The sequence below is a fragment of the Phyllobates terribilis genome, unplaced genomic scaffold (assembly GCF_046119375.1).
Source record: "Phyllobates terribilis strain yellow unplaced genomic scaffold, ASM4611937v1 Scaffold_4__5_contigs__length_816908805, whole genome shotgun sequence".
Lineage (NCBI taxonomy): Eukaryota > Metazoa > Chordata > Amphibia > Anura > Dendrobatidae > Phyllobates > Phyllobates terribilis.
Genome location: NW_027362764.1, coordinates 558,188,038 through 558,207,384, shown reverse-complemented (window position 1 = coordinate 558,207,384; position 19,347 = coordinate 558,188,038). Strand labels below are relative to the sequence as shown.

At 43.6% G+C, this 19,347-nt stretch overlaps 1 protein-coding gene across 3 annotated transcripts in view; it reads left to right on the top strand.

Annotated features, from left to right (window-relative positions):
* The window catches only part of LDLRAD4 (low density lipoprotein receptor class A domain containing 4), a 308,015-nt gene that overhangs the window by 116,338 nt on the left and 172,330 nt on the right, over positions 1 to 19,347 (top strand). For 2 of the 3 annotated variants that reach the window (XM_073678983.1, XM_073678979.1), the window contains exon 2: positions 830 to 1,292. The exons of the other annotated variant lie outside the window; for it this stretch is intronic. Coding sequence is in view for 1 of the 2 variants with exons in the window: in XM_073678979.1 (XP_073535080.1) it covers positions 1,253 to 1,292 (40 nt within the window). In the remaining variant the exon portion in view is untranslated. The remainder of the gene's footprint in view (positions 1 to 829; positions 1,293 to 19,347) is intronic. 3 annotated transcript variants of the gene reach the window in all.

The following is a 19,347-nucleotide window of genomic DNA, read 5'->3' as shown; positions in this document are numbered from 1 at the left end:
AAGTTTGGTCTCCTGTAATTTTCCATGTTGTGATGAAGAAAATGGTTGGCTGTTATAGGAGAACTGTCCTAAAGAAACTAAAGGGGCAACACTGCAGTATAGACTACTACACCTCAACACAGCACCATCTGCAGTACACACATGGAGGCTTGTGCTGAAAAGGGTAGTAATTAGGTGACTAAAAGAAGGTCGTCTTTAAAAGGTTGCCTTGTTTCTCACTTTCATCAGTCTCTAGCCTTTGCTTGCATCAAGGTGATGTAGAGAGACCAGCGATTGGGAGGGTGACTAGGGAGAGGTAGAGTTGAAAATAAACAGCGATTTTAAAATGATGCTAAAATATGATTGGGTTTTTCAGCATAACTAATTTCCATTGAAAACTTGTGTGTATTAATCTTTCAGAATGCAATAACTTTAAACAAAGAAATAAATGCACAATGTTGGGCAAGAGGGGTATATAGAGACTTTTCTTCTTCCAAGAATGTATGAAAACAAACTTCAGACAGTTCTGTTCCCAAGTTGAATTCCAATCTTGTTGTTATTTTACCTCCTCTCACTCTTCAGTCTCTAGTAACTATAGCTTTGAAGTGAAAAGATAAACAGCGTCAGGGGGCGATATGCAACTCCGAGCATGGGATGAGATTTACATTTCAAAGTGCTATGCGGTCACACTTAGCATCTCAGCAAAATTGTAATATTTACCTTTTGAAAATCCCCTTTAATGCTGACCACCAGTTCCAGAGGGTTTTCTTTTTTCATTCCTTTGTTCATATCTGTGTTGGTTTTGGCCTTCGGGTAACCTAATCTCCACTTTTTTCTTTTCTCATCCTAGTTTGCTTGCCTGAGGGACTTGGACTTGAGACAGTCAAGATATTGAAGGCCATACACAGCCTGAAGTCTGCACCAACAAGATCAATGCAACTCTGGGCTTATGGGACTTGTGTAACTAGAGGATAATACTGCAACACCTTTTATAACCTCTGTCTTTTATAAATCTTGTGTTCAGCATCATGGCAATATATTTTTGGTTGGATGGATAAGCTGCTTGAAAATACTTTTCTGATAACAAAAGGCATTGTCCAAGCCAGTAAGCCATTTGAGACCAAAAGCTTAAAGCAAATTAACTGGATGCATAAGAGCAGACTAAGCTATGGACTCTGACTAAAATGGAAGTGACCTGACCGTTCCTTGCCCATCCATAATTTCCAGCAAGGACAGGTTAAGGTTGGACTCTCATTTTTGCTGGAAGAGCAGTATGCAGGAAGCTGGTTACCAGGCCACAAATGCTTTCACAGGTAAGAAAATGGCTCGGGTTGCACTCGGACCAATGTTATTCAAGGAGGCAGTGCAGATCTGCGTAATTTTTGTTTTTTCTCGGCTGTATTCAGCAGGAGAAAAAAAAAATCGCCCCATATATCGGACAAGACTCGCCAATGCAAGTCTATGGGTACACAAAAAACCCAGACAGCACTCACAGCTCCGTATTGCGTCCGTATTATACACACATGTCCAAACATCCAGTAAACTACATCAGGCCAGCACAGGAAGCTCCTCAATTGTCACAAGTGATATGAAGCAATAATAAAAATTAAAATAAAAAAAAAACACGAGTCTAAATCTCCTCCCATTGCCCCATTCAAAATTTTAAAACATGTACTTACAATTTTTTTTCCCATTTTCCAGTAAACTATATGGTAAAATCAATGGTATCATTCAAAAGTACAACTTGTCCCACAAAAAAAGCCCTCATACAGTTATATTGACTGAAAAATAAAAAAACTTAATGGCGCTGGGAAGAAGGGGAGCAAAAAACTCGCAAAATGGGAAAGTCACAAGGTGGTCAAGGGGTTAATTGGGTTAAAGCTTAAAAAGCAGAATAAATTACATGAAAGGCACTAAAGGGTGCAATTTTAAAATGTGTAAGGGGGTTGTGAAATTATATCTGCAGGATATCTATTGTGTATCTAATATGCTTCTATCTTTATGATTGCTTTATTTTTGTCAACTCGCTTTTAAGTTTTTTTTACATGGAGTACTATGTAGTATGTAATTGATAAAAACGCATTGCATACGGATTGCGTATGCATGTCACACGGATCGCATGCCGAGACGAAAAAAAAATGCACGCTTGTATTGCACTCGCATGACAAAATGTAAATATGGATTCCACTGGTCCAACTCTTCTGGATGAGAATGGGACCGATGTGTAAAAAAAAAAAAAAACTAGTGTGAGCAAACTTAGAACCTACTAATACACTTTGATCTTCAAAGATGCCGCTTATTTATTTGCCTCAGTCTGTAGTTATTCAACTCTACTTCTTTCTTGCACTTGAAATAGGATAGGATTTCCCGTTTTGGCATGTTGTCAGTGCTGAATGATGGAGGCTGACTGCTCATCTCAATTGCTAAGCCAGACCCCTTCTCTGCTTATGAGTCAGCCATGACAAAAAAAAATGGCTGGCTCACTTTTTAACAAATAAGTCAGCCGGACCCTCACATATAGCTGGTGAGCTGCCAACACAGGAAATGCCTTCATTCATAAAGCCAGAACTGCTACACCCATGACAAAAGTATATTCGAAAGTGCTGTGTAATATTCTAGACACATGTAGAAATACTTTGAAAGGAGGGAAAAACGCTTTAAGCCGAGAAAAAAAAAAAAAAAATTGGAAAATATCAATGTGAAAAATTTGATAACAAACTGATTTTTGGATCATTGCTCATTTCCAAGCTGTAAATTGCAACCAAGAAGGGATGGGTGAACATTTTGGCCAAGTATGTAAAATAATCACCAAGCTGACCAGATAGAAGCACTTGGGGGGTGGGGGGGCAAACTTGTCTAATGTAAACTGTCAGATAATAAAACCACTATAAAAAATATAAAGATTACCATAACAAACTCACCCCAAAATGTGGAAATTTCAAGGTTAAACGGCATCTAAAGTAACCTTTTTGTTTTTAATTTCATACAGCAACTCTTATGTACTAATTTTATTTTTTGGACCATAAGACGCACCCCAGGTTTAGAGGAGGAAAATAGGAAAAAATGTTTAACCTGTTGTCAGGATCTGCCCATGCACTGACAACCGGCACAATTTATCCTGCAGTCCACCACAAGGTCAATGTGCGCAGCGGGGACTCTGCTCCTGCCTCGCACCGCCGAGGCAACCCCCACCTCCTAGCGCGCAGCATTGCCCCACTTCCTACAGAGGCAACCCTGCTCTGCCACAGCCCCCCAACCCCATAAGCTACATTCTGACTATAAGATGCACCCCCCTAGTTTCCTCAAGTTTGGAGGAAAAAAACTGCGCCTTATAGTCTAAAAAATAGCGTCTTTATAGTTTTCTTACTGGAGCAATCTGTGTTTTTAGTGAAGCCTTTTTTTTTTTTTTTTTTTCTTTTTATATAACATTCCTCAGACTTGTCTTGGCTACTGTCATCTCCTATGTTAAGTGAGGATGGTGGAGCTAGTGGCAGAGATCCTCCTCTCCTCTCCCATCTACATAGAATCCTATTTGTATCAACCACCATCTCCTAGCTCAGTAATGGAAGTTTTGTCTTCACTAAATACAGATTTTTCTCGGGAGTTGAGAGTTTTGAATGACAGATCAGTCCAGGAGGAGAAAGCAGGTTTCTAATTAAAAATAAGCTTTGCAATATATTTTCTGTACTATTTATTTATGAAATTAATAGTTAACCCGGCAAAGAGTTTACCAGTTCTATTGAGTTTCTCCTTCGATATTAATTTTCAGTGGACTAATTATAATAATCTATGAGCAGGTATGTAGGTTACATCAGCACATAAATGAAGATACAAACTCAACAGGTGAATGTTATTAACAAATGATCAGAATGCCATCAATAACACCACACCATTCTGATCCTTCCCAGAGTATAGAAATACTGGTCTGATACAGACCTTACACCAAATAATGCACCTGTGTTAATGAGCAACAATAGGAGCGCTAAAAGCTGATCTTGGTACTCGGTCCCAATAATATACACATGTTATACCTTTTTAGCTATGCTTGAATTTGGTTAAGGACACAATATTTTATAATACAAATACAATAGAATATTACAATTTGCTTGTAAAACCCTTAACAGACTGCCAGGAGATGTCTACTGTCTGTGATGTATATTGCAAAGTATCATGACACGTTTATTTTTCAAAGGCACGGAAGGGTTATCTTTACTGCCAATGTACAGAATTCAGGTTGAATGTGCGGCTTTCTGAAATTACTATACAGTTTTCTGCTCTTATAACAGTCGCTTTTTGTTTTGGAAAGTGGTACTATATATTCAGCAATTCTCCTCTGTGAAGGGTTGATTGGACTTTATACTGTGCAGTTTCTGAAGAGAACCCATTATGTTTCTAATAAGCAAAATTTATATTTGGTTTAGCGTAACATTAAAAAATACATCCTTATTTCCCCTGTAATCTATTTACTAGAGATGACTGCCAAAGAAAATCTCAACCGGGTCCCTCAGTTTTATAATGATGAGAGAAACAGAATCAGAAGAGAATTATATTCTGACTACAGAGCAGGAGAACTTATACCAAACAGATGACGGCAATTGGAACTGGGATATTAGTCATTTTCCTAATTGGACACAGTTGGCTGCTATGAGCTGTTACAAGAACCCATGGAAAAATATATTCTTGTGTGTACGAAGTAGGCAGTTCCTTGTCTGCAGGGATAGACTGAATCAAATATGCGGTCTGAAAGCACATGGTTCCTAGATTTCTCAATATATTGCAGAAAGATAGAATGAAGTTTGCTGAAATTTTTACATGGGCAAGTTCTGCATATTCAAAGCTGGTGAAACTGTGCGATAGCACGTTAACCATGCTGCTGTTTTACCAACTTGGGAAAAAGTTTGCTGAAGTTTTTACATGGGTGAGTGCCACATATTCAATCTTTCTACAACAGGTTGGACTGTCTATTTGTCTGTGCGGTTGGCTGGACCGCAGGCCGGTTGGCTGGACTGCTATAGTTACACAAGCCAATAAGCGTGAGCAAGAGTTAAATATGCAAATGGCCTTGAAGCAAGCAGGAACTTGTGCCACCTTTTTGTAAGTAATGAGCTTAAATGTCAATATTGACAAATGTGTTTCAGGGTGCTTTCCTCTCATCAGTGCAAAAAGTTTAAATGATGTGGCTGACAGGTTGTAAGTGGTAAAAATTTCCACTTTTGCAGAACATAGTTAGTGTAGAGAATCTTACTGACTCAATTAGGAAGTGATAGTGTGACAGTTTGTTTAAAAAAAAAAAAAAAAATCAACTCAAAGTAAAAGCCATGTGTTTTTTTTTTTATTTTTCATGTTCCACAATATTTGAATCTATAACTTAAACAAATCTCCATTTTAATTTTGTTAGTTTAAATCCTTTAAAAACTTAATGCATCACTGCATGGTTGATGAGCAGTAATTATATTACACTGAACCTATCTCCCTACTCTGTATATATGTGTAGGATGCATCTCTGCTGGCTCTTGACGGCTGCTGCTGATCTCAGGCTTCAGCTGAACAAAGAATGGGACATCCTCACTTCCTGTCTTGACTATACATGCTTTGTTTTACCAACCTCTCCTGTTGGACATCCTCTTGATCTTGTAAGCTCTGTTTTAAAAGATGTAATATAAAGTGTGCCTGTCAGTGCCATTTGTCAGCCACAGACGCATGCATTGGCTCTCTGGTTGTACACCAGCTGGCCTAGAAGACTGAACAAGCGGAAGGATCAGTGACATTATTCATATTGCCTTTACATCCCAATACCTGCGTGACAGGTTCTTATTATGTTAGCAGCAGGACTGATAATAAAACCTGCATTCATTATTATATGCGGTGCATGACACAGCTGGTGGTACACTATGTTGTCAGGTTTACATCTACAATAACATGACAGGCTGGCCAGATGGCGCATCTTCTCAAGAAATCTACCCTGTAAGATTACGTTGTTACCTGGTATTACAAAATGTAAGCAGTGCATCCTGTTTCCAGATATATACAATGACATTTATTACATCAATAAAGATAGAAACTGATATTGGTGGGATGAAAGTGACATCTACATACCACCGTAGAAAACTATCCTGACTCAATGGGAAGGATTGTTTTTCTTAGATTTGGGTTTCTGTAGATTGCCTGTGTATGTGCCCTGTGATTTCTCACAATACAAAACTGCATGCATTATTATAGAACACAGGTCTACAAAAAAAAATGTTCAGGTGCCAAGGTTTTTGAATGGATTTGGGGTATTTTAAGGGTGCTGAATTAAAATCTCCTATTACTTTTGCTGAATTGGTTCTCGTTTGAGATTTCATCCAGGAAAATAATGTATTCACCCAATGTGAATAACAAATGCAATAGCTTTTGATCTGTCTTTTGAATCTTTAAGTATCTTGGGTAATGAAATATCCCATTATTTTTGTATTTCAATTTTGTAGTCTTTAGTGATGAGCGAGCGTGCTCATTTCACCGAGCTTGGCAAACACCAGAGCATGCATCTTCGGCGTGCTCATATATTTTGTTAGAGTCCCTGCATCTGCATGACTTAAAGCTGTTAGCCTGAACACATGCTGGGATTGCTTGCTTGTTAGCCTGTACACGTGAGGATTCCCTGTCTTAAATCTGTAAGTCATTCCGCCGCAGGGACTCTAACATAATATACAAGCACACCGAAGATGCTTGGCAAGCACCAGAGCATGCTCGGTGAAAGGGTGAAACGAGCACGCTCGCTCATTGACTAGTAGGCTTACAATGCTATAAAAGCGACCTTTTTGAAGCCAGAATTTTATTGTAGTTATTAAATATCTCAAACTAGAGCCAATCTGGCAAAACCAAAGTCATATTCTTAATCGGCACCATAAAGTTACTATAAAACAGTTCAGACATCGTTTGCACCAAAATCGCTGTATACCTTGGTTATAAGAGACAGGATGTACTTTAAAGACTGTCAACTTGGCTGACAGCTGCAGCTTGTACTGTGCAGTATGAGTTGGGCTGTAGCATGGAGGAGGGACACTGAGGAGTCAGGTGGAGAGTTTTAGTGCATCGCGCCCTCTCTCCTGCACTGCTTTCATTAACAGAGCGCTACTGGGCTGTGATGCGCGGTGAAACTCTGCCCACAGCCCCGTCACTCAAGGAGACTGGGTCCCGTCTCTGTGATGCCGTGACCTCACCGGACATCAGAGGCCGCTGCAGCCGGCAGTCACGTGATGGGGATGATTGGACAGCGATGGTGCCGCTCACAAGCACATTTGGAAATGCAAGGTATTTGAAGAAAGCCTTATGTCAAAGGTATAAATCGATCGTCCCACTACACATTGTAGTGGACAACCTCCATCAAGAGCTTACTATTTAGCTTAACTAAAATGCTCAATTTAAAATTTCATGACACAATGGATGTACAATTCTGAGATTAAAGTACATCAACTCAGTGGCGGACAAAGACAGAGGACCCCTGTGCAAAAGCAGTAAATGGGCCATTTGCAGTCTAATAGCTGATCAAAAAACACAATTCCACCTGTTTTGAAGATTGAAACGGCCCCTTACCTCTTGGCCACCTGTGTGGCTGCACAAGTTGTCCAAAGATATGTCTGACCCTGCATCAGCCTCATTAGGACTAATAGATAATAGGTTTGTATTGTAAAACCTGGTGACTATTCCGCTTTGAAGGGAAGCAGTCATGTTGTGCATGTGGCCCAATCTGTGAACAGCATAGTATAAAGAAGCCAATAATATTTATATTTGTTGGAAAACCTTCACCATAATGTGTAATCCAATTTCCTGCTCCTAAATTTTGTTTTCTCTATTTTTATATTTAATGATATTCTTATACATAAACCATTCGTGAGGCACAAGTTAATGAATTAAAGTCTTTGGATGATCAATAAAAATAGTGATTTTCCTTTTAAATCGGGTATGAAATGTAGTTATTTTGATAAACAGACTACATCACCTATAATTTCACATGGTTCGAACAAGAGAGCCTAGTTTCATAGTTTGCATTAATTTATCTTGGGCTGTCTTACACGGTTTTTCTATGTGTTTTTCGCAAGTAGAATTGCATAAGGTGAAATAGTGCTGTGACTATAAATGCAATGTAAGTGACTCTACATTTCAGTAGTATAACTTGATCTAGCAATCTACCGTACCACCATATATCAGCATCTCTAAAATGTAATGCAATGTAATTGGATCCTATTTAAACTAGCTGTGGCCGTTTTGCCAATCTGTTACATGCAAGTTGATCGTTTACTGATCCATTTAGGCAGGCCAACCAGAACTATCATGATTGTGAGAATAGAATATTAGCAGCAGCACACTGTCCTGTGTGAACAGTGGTTTTAATGAAGGCCCGATCACCTGACAAACAAGCGTTTTGTAGGTTTGCTGGCATGTCTATGCTGATCTGTGAGCAAACCTCCTAATGGATGCTCGTTCATCAGTGGCCATTACAGCCTGTAATATAGCCACGGGCAGCTTTCACAAGTCTACTGACATAATGAAATCGCTTAAGCCTTCCATGCTGGCTCAATACCTGGACACAGCTTGGTCTTATCAATTGCATTCTGGGGAGTACAGACCCAACACAGGCTCTATAAACTCATCCAATGTAGATATAATTAGCATCATAGTACTGCCTCGTTGATTTTCAGGCTGTTGATAGTTTCATGTGACAGCAGAATTGTGAATGCAGCTCTAACCTATAATACAGCCTGTAACTCAAAATGGGTACACGACAAGCTATGTAAGTAAACATATCTTTAAAGGGAACCTCACCAGTTTTTTCATGTCTGAACAAAGACTATCTCCTTAATCAACACCTGTGCTGCATTCCATAAAGGGCTATATAATCCCCTGTGTAACCCCCAAAATCCTTCTGAAACTCTCCCCTGCTCTAGGCAAATCCTGCCGGTCCAGTCCGTTAGGTATCCTTGCTGAGGTACCTATCCCTCCTCCTGGCTTCTGATCACTGTCCTCCTGCTCTGATTGACTTGAACTACTCCTCAGGGGTCATCCACACAGCCGGGTGAAATCTCGCACCTGTGCAGCGAGATCGCTGCCTCACTCCTGCGCACTTTGCTCTGCCCTACTGCGGTCACATGCTGATTTTGTTTTCTCAATATGCCTTCCACGACAGCATTGGAGTATGTTGTCCACGCCCTATTGGGGGACAGGAACTGAGCGTTCCACGCTGAGATGTGTGGTGGGGCGCTCGTGATCCGAAGGGCGGTTTGGGGGCGCGCGCCGAGTGACGCCACTGCGGTCCCATCGCTCCGGTCAGGGCGTTCCACGTGGGACGCTGAATGTTTGATCCAGGACCGTCAAGGCCCATACCAACCCTGGATTGGCCCTTAAGTGACCGGAAAAGGGGAGGGGACTGAGGTCCCTTCCTGGGAGACACTGTTTTTTATTTAAAACCCGCCTGAAGACACCAAAAGGTAAGGCTATTCCCACCATGGGAGGTGACCGGTCCAGTACCCCTACATCTGCAGAGCCAAGCATGCCCTCTGCTACAGTGAGTAGTACTTGGGTGGTCACTATGGGGTTATCTCTGCCTCCTCTTTTAGATCTCCCTTCCTTCTAGTTACATGGGTTCCCATCTCTTCCCCTTTCTTAGGAAGACAAGGCCCCCGCTTCTAAGAAGGATAAAGACCAGCCCCGTAGATGTGGCATCTGTACAAAAAAAACTGTCCTCATCCTATAAGAAGTTGTCAGCCCTGTACGGATAAAATAATTAGAGAAGAAAACCCCTCATTGATCGAGGAGCTCAGATCACTCGTTAAACAGCACGTCCAGGTAGTTAGACAGGAGGTCCAAGCTTCTTTTGCTGCCCTGCCTGTCTATTCCTCCTCCAGGCCCTCCCAACCATCCCCCCCCCCCCCCCAAGAGGAAAATTCAAGACTTAGATTCAGATGTGGTCTCTATTGATGCTAGTAGCTCAGCCTCTGATGATTTTGAGGAATTGGCATCCACAGGGCCTGCCAAAAAAGTCATCCGGCAGCTATTATTTTTCCTCGGACAACTTAGAGGAACTACTGGAAGCAGTTAGAGGCACTATGGGGCTGGAGGAAGTGGAGGTTCCCTGTCTTGTTCAGGACGAGATGTTTAGGGAGCTTAAATCAAAAAAGCAGACTGGTTTTCCAGTCCATGAGGTATTTAGAGATCTCATCCGACAGGAATGGGAATCCCTGGAAAACAGTCTCACCACCCCTTTGGAATTAAAACATAGGTTTCTGCTAGAGGGTGAAGGATTTGAGTGGGAAGTCCCTAAGGTGGACATCCAGGTGGCTAGGGTAGTGAGGAAAACCTCCCTTCCCTTTGAGGACTCGTCCCAATTAAAGGATCCTTTTGGACCGCAAAATGGAAAGCCTCCTTAAAAAATCATGGGAAACCTCTTCTGCCTCTCTCAAAGTTAATATTTCCTCGACTTGTGTGGCCAGATCCCTCTTGAAATGGCTGACCCAACTGGAGGAACATCTGTCTCAGAGCACGTCCAGGGCAGACCTGCTTGACCCCATCCCTCTCCTTCAAAAAGCCACAGGTTTCTTAGCGGACACCTCGGCTGAGTCAGTCCGGATCGCTGCCAGAGCAGCTCTACTGTCCAATACTGCTCGCTGTGCACTGTGGCTCAAAACATGGAGTGGGGACGTCGCCTCTAAAGTTAAGCTCTGTTACATTCCATTCCAAGGAAAATATGTATTTGGCCCAGCCCTGGATGAAATCCTGGAAAAGGCATCGGACAGGAAGAAAACCCTTCCCGAACAGAAACGGGCTAAGAAACGTTCCTTTCGGCCTTCCCAAAGTCACCCCTTACAATATAGAGGAAAAGGAAAATCTGGGTGCTGGAGCTATCCTAAAGGCGGCAAGGGCCGCAACATCCTTGTACCCCAGCAACAACACCAGCAGCTGGACAGGCAATGACTTGGTCCGTGTAGGGGGGCGTCTCTCGAATTTCTTTCCCCAGTGGTGGACAATATATTCCTGCCAGTGGATCCTCCTCAGTACCATCGAGGAGGGTCTTCCATTGGAATTCAAGTCACCCCCCCCCCCCCCCTCAGATCCTGAGGGTCACGTCCCTTCCTTCTCGGAGGGCTCAGGAACTCCTATCGGTCGCCCTAAAAAACCTTTTGAATTCTGGAGTGGTGTCTCTGGTTCCCCCTGGCCGGGAGGGGACGGGTCACTACTCAAAAATATTCCTAATATGGAAACCATCAGAGACCCCACACATCATCAACCTGAAGTCCCTAAACCATCACATCAAATACAGACGATTCAAGATAGGGGAATAGTTGATTTTATAGACTAATAGGGAAAGACTTCGTCATGGCGACCATAGATTTAAAAGATGCATACTACCATGTGCCGATTCATCCATCCTACAGGAAGTTCCTGCGCTTTGCAATCTTGAGGGACAACATAACAGAACACTACCAGTACAATGTACTGCCCTTCGGCATCTCTTCAGCACCCCGGGTGTTTACGAAGATTATGGCGGAAGTCATTGCACTCATCCAGAAACAGGGCGTCTGCATAATTCCATACTTGGACGACATGTTGATTGTTGCTCCTTCAGTGGAGACTCTCAATCTTCACGTCTCTATAACCTTAAAAACCCTTCGGTCATTAGGTTGGGTTCCAAACCTAAAAAAGTCGAACTCCTCCCTTCATCAAGGAGGAAATTCCTTGGTGTCTTACTGGACTCCAACAAACAGATGTTCTTTCTACCATTGGAGCATCAGACCGCTCTCAGATCAAAATCTCACATTTCAGACACCAAGAGAATCCAACGTTGAGAGCGACAATGTCTGTATTGGGGTCTATGACAGCTTGTATCCAGTCGGTGTCGTGGGCCCAGGCCCACTCAAGGCCCCTCCAGGATCATAGCCTAAGATCCTGGAACAAAGGGACTCACTAAACAAACGGTTCAGGAACCCCGGTCAGGTAAAAGCTTCTCTTTCTTGGTGGCGAAGCTCCCGAAATCTTCAGAGGGGGATTTCTTGGAACCAGGACCCTCTAATTACAGTGACTACTGACACCAGTTTATGAGGCTGGGGAGCTATGGTGGCCCAGTTTCCCTTTCAAGACAGATGGAGTCCTGAGATCAGTGCCAGATCTTCCAACTTCAGGGAGCTAATGGCGGTAGAAAAAACACTCATAGCGGAAGTCGACCTAATCCAGGGTTCTCGCATCATGATTCTCTCGGACAACATGACTACAGTTGCCTTCCTTCGTCATCAAGGAGGTACAAAGGTACACAGCCTAAAACAGATTGCAGGCCGAATATTTTTTTGGGTAGAACATCTCCTATCACTTACAGCAATCCACCTGAAAGGCTCAAACAACGTTCAAGCAGATTTTCTAAGCAGGAAAGATAGCCAGCCAGGAGAATGGAGCCCGAATCCTCAGATTTTCCAGTCGCTGGTAGTAAAATGGGGTCTCCCCGAGGTAGATCTTTGCCAGTCGGTTGAATGCAAAACTTCCCCCCTTCTTTTCATTGGACAGGCGAGACAATGCCATGAATTTGGACGCACTAGCCTATCCCTGGCATTTCAAGCTGGTCTATGCGTTTCCTCCAATACTGCTAATAGCAAGAACCTTCCAGAAAGTCAGGTTAGAGAGAGTGGCAACAATTCTGGTGGCCCAAAAGGCCTTGGTTCGGGGCCATCACAGAACTCTGCCTAGAGGGTCCGGTGGGACTACCACAGGTCAACAACCTTCTCTCTCAAGGCCCCCTGTTCCATCCCAATCCACAGTGGCTAAACCTGGCAGCCTGGTTACTGAAGCCGAGATCTTAAGATCCAAAGGTCTCTCGGAAGAAGTTATAAGAACTCTTCAACAAAGTAGGAAACCAGTAACCAATGCTATATACGGCAAAATATGGAAAAAATTCCTATCCTGGTACGCCTCGGATATTCCTGATGCCTCACATCCCAACATTGCTCGGATCCTTGATTTTCTACAGAGTGGATTGGAGTTGGGTCTCAAACCCAGCACTCTTAAGGTGCAGATTTCAGCCCCAAGTTCCATATTTGACCAAGATTTGGCGCCTCATAGGTGGGTCAAGAGATTCATAACTTCAGCACTCAGACTTCACCCAAGAATTAAGTCTCGGGTCTCATCCTGGGATCTAAATGTGGTACTCAAGGGTTTAACCCACTCTCCCTTTAAGCCTCTATCCTCTAGCACAATACAGACTCTCTCGTAAGACTGCCTTCTTAGTAGCCATCACTTCAGCACGGAGAGTAGGAAAAGTACAGGCCCTTTCTATCCGAGAACCTTACATGAACGTGACCGAAGATAGAATTACACTTCTCCTGGACCCTTCCTTTCTCCCAAAGGTAGTTACGGTTTTCAATCGTTCCCAGGAAATCATCCTTCCCTCCTTCTGCCAGAAACCTTCCAATTCAAAGGAAGCAGAATTCCACCTCCTAGATGCCTGCAGAGCTGTCTTATTATCTTCAACAAACTGAGTCTTGGAGATTGGATGGGATACTATTTATACAGCACTCAGGGCAGAACAGAGGAAGGAAGGCAGCTAAATCCACTATAGCAAACTGGATCAAAAAGGCAATTGGGGAAGCCTAGAACAACCAACAGATGAATCCACCGATTTGCCTTAAAGGCTCATTCTACCAGATCCACATCAACTTCATGGGCCGAAAGAGCGGGCGCTTCTACTGAGCAGATTTACAGGGCAGCTACATGGTCTTCCCTTCATACGTTTTCTAAACATTATAGATTAGACTTATCCGCTAGAGATTTAGCCTTTGGTAGGAAAGTCCTACAAGCTATTGTCCCTCCCTAATAAAATATCGTTGGTATTCCTCCAATGCTGTCGTGGAAGGCATATTGAGAAAATATAATTAGTCCTTACTGGTAATTCGGTTTCTAGAAACCTTCCACAACAGCACGAATTTCACTCCTTATGGATTCCATATAACTGTCAGGTAACCATTTTCCAGCTGATCTTGGTAAACGCTGGGGATTGACGATGGGGAGGGGCTTTTAAACTCTCTATGTTCCTGTCCCCCAGTAGGGCGTAGACCACATCCTCCAATGCTGTCGTGGAAGGCTTCTAGAAACCGAATTACCGGTAAGGACTAATTCTATTTTAGGCTCTGCCCACAGTAGATCAGAGCAAAATGGGCATGATTTCTCTACACCAGCGATGTGGATGACTCAGAAGGAGTCACCCACGTCAAAGCAGGAAGACAGCGATCAGAAGTTGGGAGGAGGGATAAACTCCAACCGGACCGGCAGGATGTACATAGAGCGTGGCAGAGTTTCAAAAGGTTTTTGGTGGGTAGACAGAGGGGGGGGAGGCAGTCATGGGGTTATATACCCCTTTATGGAATGCAGCACAGTCTCAGATTTTAAGAAGTCCACTACTTTCACATTGATGCCCTTTCCGTAGATGGTGCTTACCTATGGTGCTTGGACTTCCATCTGTAGTGGCTGCCGCGGGGTACTGCACATCCTCTCCCATTGAATTAAATAAGAGGCGGATGTGCAGTAACAAGCACCAGCCACTGCAACTTGACAGCAAAGCCACTGCAGGTAAGCACTTCCGCTGATCGGCAGGGGTGCCGGGTGCGGGACCCCAGCCGATCATACATTGATGCCCTATCCTACGGAGTGATAGGGCATCAATGTATGAGTGAAGTGTGTGTGTGTGAGATCGATCTTGGGCTTCTGGATTGCACGTAAAGGGGTTATCCTGGTCTTAGCCGCTTTGCAAGAAAAAAAACAAACAAACTAAGAACTAAGCGGTAGGTAGTTGCTAACTTTGGGCCTGTTCTGCTATGTGACAATCTGTAGTGGCGGTCTATAACCAATCTGAGCCTGAACAGGCGATTCTTCAGGTGATGTTACGTCAACAGAGCAGCACTTTTTCTTCAGCTCTGTGGTGTTGACAGGCTGTCACTGATGAGGTCATGCTGTGAAGCTGCGGGAGCTGGATGTCAGTGCTCTGACATGAGGTCAAAGCTAGAGTCGCTGCCTGAGCTTTGAGATATGTTGCAGAAAAGAACAGTCAGGTAGTCGGCAACTACCACCTGTAAGGTCTTTACCCCATCGGACAGAAAAACAAAGTCCCGGATAACCCCTTTTAAACCAGTCATTTCGAGCATATGTATAGGCATCTGTCAGATAAATGGGGTTACCAAATGTAAGACCTCAATCCTGGAGAAAGGCTTTCCTAGTTTAGTCCAAGACCAACTGCAGCGTTTGCAAGTTCATGGAAGATGTGGCGAACTGATGAGAGAAAAAATAAGTGTGCAGTACACGCCATTAAGTCTATGGGCGGTAAAACCGCCAAGCTTGCTTAACTGCCCAGTAGATGTTAATGGAGTGTGGCATGTTCGACCACTGGCTCTTGGATTACAGTACAGGATTTTTTTTTTTAATTGGGGTTAATGTCTTTTTCCAGAGTACTCCTTTTATAAGCTCCTTTTTATAAGATTTTTTTTTTTCTTCCAAAACTTGATAACCACTTTGCCAAATTTCCAGTAACAGTCTCCACATTTTAAACAGTAACAAACTCTGCCCACTATAAAGCCTTTTCAGTCTGAGTCTGCGATAGCTCAAGCCTCTTTATTTTGGGATTGTTGTGTAATTAGAATCAGATCATTATTTTGGTTTGATCTCCCCTTTAAGCTGTTTTGTTCCTCAGTGGTGGTCAGTTTTTCTCTGTATTGGAGACCCTGAGCGTTCTACTCTCCCGGCTGGATGATGCGCTGACAGGACTGCAGGCTGTAGCTCGCTGACCTGACAGCACATAGATTGCTGGTGCTCTGTGCTGTGCGGGGAGGTTGAGGTTGGAGAACTCCATGTAGGATTTAATTAATTTAGCAGGTGCTGATGAACTCTTGGAAAACAGTTCTCCTTATTGAAATGGGCTGCTAATTTATGCGGCAGATAACATGTTGTCTGCGCTTCCAGATGCTATGGCTGAACTACTGTCAGTTACACAAAGGCTAAAATAACATTTCCCACCACTTCTGTGACTAGTGAAAATTTAAATCTGTAAGATGCAGAATTTCATTTAGAACGTTTTTCATTCCTTTCATATTAACATAGTTTAAAAAAAGAAAAAGCTCATATCCATTGTTTTTTCCAATGTCTTAATGATGACTAAAGCTCCACTCACATTTTAGCAGTGTAATGCAACTGGGCACCTGGGTTTTTAGGCCCTTTATAAAATCTTAGACCCAGCTACCATGTTCACAATTTTTAGGTGGTAGAGGAGCCTTTGGACACCTGTAGACTCCAGTGCCCATGTATGACTGCTACCTCCATAACCTTTGTATAAGGGGCCATGTGTTGAAAATTCTGTAATCCCTAAGTTCACACCCCAGTATTGGGTCTGAGTATGGCATAGCTGTGTAGAAGGCTCCTGCTGACTTGTAAAATGAAGTCTTGCGCATGGTGTGCCACCATATGGTGTTTTATAGAAAACCATATTTTCTTCTTTTGAGTTCTGTAGAAACAACCTTGTATGACTCTTTATGAAATCGCTAGCATATAGATGTCCAGTAAGGCCCAGGGCCCTTATATACTTGTGTACTTAAGGCTTATACCGTGTGACTTTTTAGGATGAGCAGTAGGGTTATTCAGTGGCTTGAGTGGTCTTGTGCCATACTGCTGGTATCAAGTCTGCCATGGGAGCCATGCTTCCAGTATTACTCAGGTGACCGATACAGCCACTGATTGGCTGCAGTGGTCACATACATGTAACTGTAGGTAGGGAGGGCTGTAGAAGGGACTGCACTGGATCGCTGGAGGAAAGGTGAGCATTTGATTTTTATTTTACAGCATTGGATGCTGTTTTCCTAACATTTCTACTTTCTCTAGTTTTTTTTTTTCTCCATGGACTTGAGGACCTATCATTAGAAGACATTTTGCTGGCTACATAGTTGGACATGCAGATGAGGAGTTTTATATGCGGGGGTGATGGGATTCATGTGCCGACTGAATTATCTGCCTTTTTATAGCTCATGTAGCTTTCCATTTTACATTAAAGGCAAAATAAAAACCATTTCTATGAAATGGTCTCCTCTGAATAGTCTGCCCACATTATTCTGTACCTGGAAAGTATCTGAATTCTGAATAGACGCCATGTAGAGTTAATGATTCCAGATCGCGGTGTTTGTATGGTTGGTTATTTTGCACTGGAGAATACATATTCCCTTTTTTCAAACACGGTAATGTATTTTTTTTCCCCCTTCTGAGGCTGTCAGATGAAAATAGCGTTCTTCTATTTATAAAATGTGACTGTGTGGGAGGAGAGGCTGCATGCTGCGTGAATTATCCCAGATGGGGGAAAAAATCCATTGCTCGGCTCCTGATATCATTTTGCATGATGTGATTTCCTTTCTGGTAATAATTGCTGCATTAGACAGTATTCATGCAGCTTGTAGTAAATGTGGGGAGTAAGTGTAGCTTAATGATGTTAGAACAATATTCAATATTTTTATGTTTTTAGTATAACTTTCTCATCTTTTTAGCTCGTTTATCTGTGTATGTCATAGCTATGAGCGTGATGTATGCAAATCTATCTAGATATGTGCCTTCTATTTATTCATCTTCATAGTGACGCGCCCCCTGGGCCGCGCGTGTGTGGGGATACCTGGAACCGGACCTGTTGCGGATGCTGGGAGTTGTAGTCCTCATGTGGCGGGGACCCGGTCCCGTGGCTCAGGGTGGTCAACTCAAATGGCAGTCCATTTATGTGGTTTTTATATTAAATGTCCGATTACGCCACCCGTGGATTGCGGTCAGTGAACCGCCGCTGCAGGGCAGACCGCTGAGGCGGTGTTGTGGGTGCAGCAGAGCGTAGCATAACTCTCCACGGGAGGAGTATAGCCTCAGGGCAGTGTATGCGGAGGATGGGGGTGATGGTGCAGGAGTAACAGTGATGACAGTCAGTGATGCAGTCCAGAGTCTTTACTCACCGTTCTTATTATCCAGACCACTTCTGCAGGTAACTGCTGCCCACGTCGTACTGTGCTCACCAGGTGAGGGGCTCAGCCGACTCCCAGGTATCTCTGGAGTGTTTCACAGGACCCCCTTTGTGTGTCCTTTCTCTGGCCTGTCATACCCAGCCAGTGACCTCGCTTCTGTCCGGCTGCCTAGGGCCTTCTCTTGGTAAACTTGGCGCCAGTCTCCCTAACCCTATATTGTGCCTTCCTAGTGGGTGTAGCGAGGGGCTGCGCCACATGAAATGTCACAGCCTCCGGTTTCTAGCGGAGGGTAGTTCCCCGCCTCCACTAGTTTCGGGGACCGGTCTCCCCCTTTGGCCTGACCCTTCTACGCAGGTAGATTCGTGTGTGCGGTGGCGACTCGCCGGTCCACACCCCTGGGGTCCTTTCTTTCCTTGTTCCTGGAGCCTCCTCCGCTCCTCTTCCTTCCTTCTCCTTCCTTCAGGCTCAGGCCTCTCTCTTAGGCCTGCCTGCGGAGCAGAGCCTCTGCTCCCAGCCCCTGCTCCCTCTTCTTTCTGTCTGAACTAACCACTGTTATTTGCTCTCTCAGTGCTGGCTGGGCCTCACAGGCTAGGCCCGCCTCCGGAGCAGAGCTCCACAGAGGCCCTGCTCTGTCACTTCTTCTCTCAGACTAAACTGAACACTGAACTAAGATGGTGCCCACCTTTTATACCTCCCTCTAGGTGCACCCAGGAACTGCTTCCTCCCTGCTCCTGCACTACAGGGTTCCCCCTTCCTTGGCTTTCCCTCCCCCCCACTCCAGCCAGGGACAGGGGCTGTCGTGCTCTACTTTGAGCATATCAGTCGCCCTGCCCCCTGGAAATGTGGTGTAATGCATGCAGGTGTCAGGGTCCTAATCCACACTCCATCCTTACCTGAGTGAGATATCGCACATCTGGTTGAGATTCAATACCTCTGTAGCAACCGAGCCCTCGAGGTGCTACATTAGCTTAATGTATGTTTATACACATGTGTAAAGCCGTTTTTTTACGCATACATGTATGGATATACAGGATTTTTTCTATGCATCTTGTATTTTTGTAGCGATCATTCTCCTTTCTCTATCCATATATCTTGTATCTAACATTAGTATATTCTGTATTGCAGCAATACTTTTACACATTCAATATTAGCATTTGTATTGGTGTGCTTATTGTGCTGCTGTAGTCTTTTGGTTTCTATCTCCTATCTGGCTGTTTATCTATGCCTCTCATATCTGTCCACGTTTATGCTCAATACTTCGTACAGCAGTCTTTTGAGAAGGGCTCTGGAACCGAAACATCACTTTTTGGGCTGAATAAAGTCCTTTTATACTTGATTTATTGATTGTGTTGCGCCTTTTGGAGACTTGTATATGGAG